The sequence below is a fragment of the Lytechinus pictus genome, chromosome 3 (assembly GCF_037042905.1).
Source record: "Lytechinus pictus isolate F3 Inbred chromosome 3, Lp3.0, whole genome shotgun sequence".
Lineage (NCBI taxonomy): Eukaryota > Metazoa > Echinodermata > Echinoidea > Temnopleuroida > Toxopneustidae > Lytechinus > Lytechinus pictus.
Window position 1 is genome coordinate 80,727,958 of NC_087247.1, and position 7,331 is coordinate 80,735,288.

The 7,331-nt window shown below is 36.1% G+C and overlaps 1 protein-coding gene across 1 annotated transcript; it reads left to right on the plus strand.

Moving 5' to 3' along the window:
- The first annotated feature begins 635 nt into the window (after positions 1 to 635).
- Positions 636 to 5,793, plus strand: LOC129256063 (neuromedin-B receptor-like). The gene has a single exon (XM_064097790.1). The coding sequence runs from the start codon at positions 749 to 751 to the stop codon at positions 1,847 to 1,849; it is 1,101 nt and encodes a 366-aa protein (XP_063953860.1). The 5' UTR covers positions 636 to 748; the 3' UTR covers positions 1,850 to 5,793.
- Positions 5,794 to 7,331: the final 1,538 nt, after the last annotated feature.

Below are 7,331 nucleotides of genomic sequence, written 5' to 3' on the forward strand. Positions count from 1 at the left end.
CGAACATTTTCCGTTCTTTACGTATATGAACAATAGTCCATGCTCATGGTCATGTTTCGGTACGCTTCAAAAGTTACAAAGAGGAAAGAAACTTCATTCTTGGCCATAGCTCTTTAGATATCCCATTAGAGAACTTTAACCACCTTAGAGGTCCATGTAAGGACCAAGTAACATCCGTGCATTCCATGTTGACTCCGGTAGCTTATCAAGCAGATCCCTAGTGCTTCCTTGTCTATCCTTGTAGAAACCGCAATTTGCGTACATTTCCGTGTAAATACCCTGTCAAATCCTATATTCACTCCGGCAATGCTAGAAAATATCAGTTTGGCACCCCGAATCGCCACGGACAGAGATCCGTGAAGGTGTTAAAGCACTTTTACACCAGAGATCCGTGAAGGTGTAAAAACACTTTTAAAGCACTGTATAAACATTGTCCATACGATTTTGAATGTTATGACGTTTGTCAATGTTTTAAGCAGAAAACCTCATCCATATGTACTTAAGTAAAATATTTGTCCATATATGTTTCGGAAGTTCATTATAATCATGCAATTCTTGATTATATTTGTGCTTGCTTTTGCTTCATTTTTTCGTTACTGGAAAATGCAGGTAGCCAGTAATGGGTCATTTGACAGAGTCATTTGGTAGTGTACAGGCATAAGACCTTGAATATTTCAACATATTTTGACAATGTCATTATTTTTATCTTTTTTCTAGGACCACTACAACAACTATCCCTCCAACTACAATGGAGTCTTACAGTTCAGTGAGCTGGTCCAGCTACTACGTTAACCTGACAGAACCAACATGCGAAGCGAATTGGGGGAAGCTCTGGGGTCCGTTCTTTCTCATCCTCGTTGCCATCTTTGGTTTCTTTGCAAACTTGAGCCTGGTGATAGTTGTGCTCCGCTACACACACTTCCACACAGCTCCGAATATTCTGGTACTAAACCTGGCTATCGGGGACATGCTTCATGTGCTGGTGTCTGCACCATTTCACGCAGAACATGAGATACACCATTGCTGGCAGTTTGGACTGGTAATGTGTAAGCTGAGTAATGGCATGCAGGTACTCTCTCAAGGTGTCTGTATTTATTCTCTTATGGCAGGAAGCATCGAACGTTATTGTGCCATTACACGTCCGGTAGGAGACAATAGCACTCTATCACCTCACCTAAAAACATCATTGGTGGTGATTATCATATGGGTGGTGTCTCTGGCTCTTTCTATTCCAATTATGAAAATTGCCCATATGCCGACTTCGGTAACGTGTTTCTATTTGCCTCACTTCGAACGAACTGCACTGATACACGAGACATTCCGTTTCATCGTTATGTATGTCATACCACTTATCACCATCACTTTCTTCTACACCAAGATGTCGCGAACACTCATCTTGAGTACTTCTCGTTTCTCCGGTGAGCGTCAACCAGGTGCAGCCCCACAGCTTAACACGAGACGTCGAGTGGCTATCATGCTACTCACCATCGCCATCTTCTTTGGCATCTCTTGGTTGCCTTACTTTGCTTATGCACTGTGGTTCCAGTATGCTTTTGATTACAGAAACCCATCTCATCCTAGAATCGCCCATGTATTCCGCCAGGTTCGTTTCATTCTTGCTTTCTTGAATACGTGTTTCAATCCTGTCGTGGTGTACGCCTTGAGTACAAGTTACCGCCGAGCACTTGTACACACTCTGCGTTGTCGACCATCTAGCGAGATGGGACGAGATGGGCCAAGGAGTAATTACTCAGCCTACAAGAATAGCGTGGTAACGGCTAGAAAACGAGTTACAAATCATAATAATGCATGCTTTGAAAGCACTGATATGACTGTTTTGAGTTCATAACTAATCAATATATTATTTTGTTGCAAGCGAATGCATGTACGTGATATTGCTTGAGGACGGGAAACACATCATGTCAAACATCATAAAGTTACTATCACAATCTTTATTCTGCTAAGTAAAGATCAATTCTTAGATATGTTGTAAATACAAGTGAAGCGCTCATTCATGATATAATGTAATCATATTTAATTTCTTACTATTGTAAAATCTGTACAAAAAATATCATTATGCTTTATTTGTGAAACATATCGTAACCAAGATAAATCGGTGTAATTTTGTTCTAAGGCATAATGAGACTCCGAGGTTTCGTTCGTTGTAGGAATATGGACGTTTTTTAGGTTTGCTTCTTACACGTGTGGAAAAAAACAACAACCTACTCATACCTAGACGGAATTAAACCAACTATTATGAACTGACCAATCAAAAGTTGACCATGCTGACGTTTGACTGTGCAAACCTGTGACCTTCATAAAATAAAACTCATCCAATACAACTAAACTGAACTATTTCAGGAAACTAAATTCAAAAGACGACCGACGACCTGACAAACTATAAACTATATGACTGCTTGACTTACTACGACAATCTACTTTGAATATCTGACTGACATAACGTACTTCATAATGATCAAATTATAACAAAAGCTCGATGTTTCACACATCGATCACTTTATTCAACGTAACATCCTCTACCACCTCACTAGGTCATTTGTCTATGATTATGAACAATTTATTACACTGCTTAGATTAATTTGGTTCCTTTTGGAGGAACGAAGCACTTCTAGCAATACATTACCATGATTACAGATTTTCGACAAAATAAGGTGGTATGAAGATGTTCTTTTTCACTTTTTACAAAAACAAGCTTGTGACGGCGGAGGTATTTTTTGTTTAATTGCAGTTACCATTATAGAGGACAGAAACACGTCATATTGGCCAAGATCAGAGAATCAATAATCATGATCAGTATAGAAACGCATGACTGGTATGTAAAGACTAGCCCGTTCGTAACTTCGACTGTTGACCGGGGATGCTTACCACAACGCCCAGATTTACAAATAACACATATATTGTGCAAAAATGTTCATATTGGAAATTAAATAAATAAACAATCACAGCAGAGTTGCTCAGGTTGCGTAGATATGTAACAATGCAATATGTTTTGTATTCCTACATTAATGTCTTTCTATACCGCAATTTGAATTTCACTAAAATTAATTAAGGGGTCATTGCTATTATGCTAACAGGGCAACATTGTTTGATAAATAACTTTTGATATAAAGGTGTCTGTATTAGGAAAATCCGCTAATTGAAGAATTACTGACAATGAACTGACGACTAAAGTACTATTCTTTTTATGCCAGTGTTTGAAAAAAATTAATACTCTATTTTTACATGTTTATTCTGTAACTAAACTCGCTGAAGACGAAACAACTATTGCATTGTTTTGGTCTTTTAATGAATAAAAAAGATTTGACTGAACTAACAACTTGACATAATTTCGCATAATTTACTTATTACTTTGCCAAATATTATTTTAATGACAGAAAAAAGATGTATATTTCCCGTTGGACAGTGCCCTGGGATTTTTGTCTCGCCTGTATAGCAGAGCGAGACTGTATAGGAACCGCTTTTCCGACGGCGGCGGCGGCGTCGTCAACATTGAAATCTCAACCAAGGTTAAGTTTTTGAAATGTCATCATAACTTAGGAAACATATGGACCTAGTTCATGAAACTTAAACGTAAAGGTAATCAAGTATTACTAAACATCCTGCCTGAGTTTCAGGTCACATGATCAAGGTCAAAGGTCATTTAGGCTCAATGAATTTAGACCATATTGGGAGAATCAATATCGATATCTTAACCAAGATTAAGTTTTTGAAATGTTGTCATAACTTCGAAAGTATATAGACCTAGTTTATAAAACTTAGACATAAGGGTAACAGTGTATCACTAAAGTTCCTACCTGAGTTTCAGGTCACATTACTAAGGTCAAAAGTCACTTAGGGTCAACGAACTTTGGCCATGTTGGGGGTATTTGAGGAATTGTCATCATAACTTTGAAAATTTATGAATCTAGTTCATGAAACTTGGACATATAAGAGCAATCAAGTATCCTTGAACATCCTGTGTGAGTTTCAGGTCACTTGACCATGGCCAAAGGTCATTGAGGGTCAACAAACATTGGTAATGTTGGAGGTATTTGTGAAATTGTCATCATAACTTTAAACATTTATGGATCTAGTTCATGAAAATTGGACATAAGGGCAGCAATATATCCCTGAATACCCTGCGGGTTTCAAGAACATGGCCAAGATCAAAGGGATTTAAAGGTCAATGAACTCTGGCCGTGTTTGGAGTATGTGTTGAATTGGCATCATAACTTAGAAAGTTTATGGATCTAGCACATAAAACATCGACATAAGGGTATCAAGTATGAATGATTGTTTTGCACATGTCTTAGGTCACATGATAATGGTCAAATGTCATTTTGGGTCATTGGACATAATATTTTATTATCATATTAGTGTTTTCTTATGTGAATAATTATTCGTTAGCTGTTTTCAAAGGCAGCACTGCTGCTGTATCGCATTGCGTAATGCAGGCGAGACTGCCAGAGGCGTTCCACTTGCGTTTTTTTTTTATTGGGGGTGCTGATGTAAATTTGAAGAGCAAAAAAAAATCACTTCAAAATGGAAATAAACTTTGTCCCGAGAAATTTGAAAAGCAAAAAAAGCGGGTTTGACTACAAAATGGAGATCTGCTAGTAATTCGTCCCGAGAATTAAAAAGCAAAAGGGCTTCACTACAAATTGAAGTCATTTTGGTTCCAGAGAAATTATTAAGGAGAATAATACACGCAGTACCCTCAAGGAAATTGTTGGGGGTGCCGAAACATCCCCGCTTCCCAGGGCCATGCCATTAGAATGGTATGTTTGTTCTGGATTCGGACGGGGTTTTGTGTTGTTGAAGCGCGATGGATGCGGAAGGAAATTAAGGTATATCCGTTTGCGTACGCATGAAGACATCTTAAAGAAATAATATTCCTCGAAGGTAGACATGAAGTCTCGGCATTTATAATTATGACACTTGTAGAAGTAAGTGATATTAGTGACCTATGGAAATGGGACGCCATTGACTGGATATTCGACCATTATAGGAAGCGCCCTATTAGCAAGAAATTCATTCGATACCATGCCGTAATATTCTATTAAATCTCCGAGATAACGACATCGAATGACTATTCGAATATGCACTGGATATTCTTTTTAACATTGAAAATATATTTCTAGTTAAATTGCGCTGTTACATTTGGAACATCATTATTATATTCCAATTTGTCATTCTAAACTATTTCTGGAGTGGTTTTGTTTTTATCTTATAAAAAAGCCACATATGGTTTGGTAGTTAAGTACTGAACACGAAATTTGTATTCATATTCTCTTTTAAATGTGATACACCATTTATTGAAATTTCGTATATAATTCTGTATATTCATATTTGCATTAAGTCAGTAGTATCAAAATATATGTACATATCGCTTCCATTTTTGAGGATGGCATTTCACCAAGGTTTAGATGTATTTCATAGTGCTGACATCTGTGTTCTCTTATTGTTATTTTTTTCAGTTGTAATAGTACAATGGGGACTTAGTAGTATTACGGTTTTATATTGATATATCACTTTTCACAACCATATGAGTTGTAAATGTCCGACATGTGTTTATGTTTTGTTTTGCATAGTGGTCCTATACATATTCTCAACAAATTTAATGTTCCTGTATATGATTTTAAGAAAGAAAAAAAAACGAACTTTACACTGTGGGCATGATAACAAGGTCATTATGAGGCTAACTACGATGGAAAGATTTTCAGTTTACATTTCTATCATCATTTTCCTTTATCATGTAAGGATCTCTCTCCAAAACAAGTAAATATCCTAAAAATTATACCCATATATATATATATATATATATATATATATATATATATATATATATATATATATATATATATATACTAAAAAGAGCTTGATATTTTTTAATGTAAATTTATCTTGTTACTTAATCGTATCATCTAGATATCTTTCAAATCAATGACACCTCCATATGAACTTAATTCTTAATAAACAGCTGCATGATTCCCGATCGAAAAAGAAAATGTATCACGGTGTGCTTGGAGCACCACTTAAAAAACTAGATATTTGAAAGGAACACGAATCCATGACCAGAGTCGATATCAAATGTTTTCATTTAATGGGGACGTTGTGCACCACATCGTTCATCTTTTGAAAGTCAATCAACCCTAATGGTAATGACATCTAGAAGGCATCGTTCACTTAAATCTACTTACCAATGAACATCTCTACTAACAAAAAAAAAAGAGACATTGACTCCTTGCCATGTCAATTTGTAGCTTGGTTCAAACATTTGAGTATGATTCCCTTTATAGACTCAATTACCGGACTCCTATACCATACCATTCATAGTATTTCTCATGGAGTCTCCAGCTGATCTAATGTCTCTGTAATTCATGAGAATTACGGCAAAGGAGTATATATAAAATAAAAATGGATCGCTTCGTTGCTCATATTGTTATTAAAAAAACATTTACTTTACTTATTGTATTTGAACTATTTTGAAAATTAAATTGTCTTCAATGAAATTCAATGTCCTCTTCATTTATGCGTCTGATTGTTATTTAACTAACAATTGGAAATGTAATGTTCGAATGCAGTCCACATGGTCCAGTAGCTCAGGTGTATTGATTTAGATGTGTTAATTTGAATGATTTTTTTTCTAGTTTCCGTTAGGAACTGTTATTTCCATCGATGGTAAGGGGTGAAATATATATTGAACTTGGACTTCCGTTGAACATGATAAGAAAACAACTATAAAAAATGATGATTTATTTTGTGTAAGTCGTTTTTGATGAGATAATAAAATACAAAACAAAATGTAACAAAAATGTTATCATCACTGATAGGGTCTGGTAGTATACACATTATAATTTGATATTGGAATAACCATTTTAAGAATAGGGATGTTTACATATTAAGCACTAGATTGATTACAGAATTGATAAGTAAAAGATGCGTTCTGGCCCCGTTAGCCCTACTAGCAAGGAAAGGCAATCTAAAACCGTTTTCAGTAACTCATGATTTTTTTGGTCAGCACCAGGCTTACACTAAAATAGTCCGCACCACAAGTTTCAGTCCGGATATTTCGTATTTACTACGGAGACACTCTATAAAATTCACCAATTCCTTTGAAGTGTAAGATAAATCAAAATGGAGAGCTGAGAGGCTTTTGTCGAAAGTTGGTGGACTGGGAATCTCTTGACTCTGGACAACGACATATTTGCAATTGTTCGTCCGGCGCAAATCTTCGGATGATCTGCTGTCCCAATCCAAATTTCGACAAAAGCAAGTACATGCAATTGTGCTGCCGGAGTGAAATAATATCTGAAAATATGATTTTTGTC

Excerpts from the sequence above, each read along its gene's own strand:
- LOC129256063 (XM_064097790.1), top strand. The coding sequence starts at position 749 with ATGGAGTCTTACAGTTCAGTGAGCTGGTCCAGCTACTACGTTAACCTG.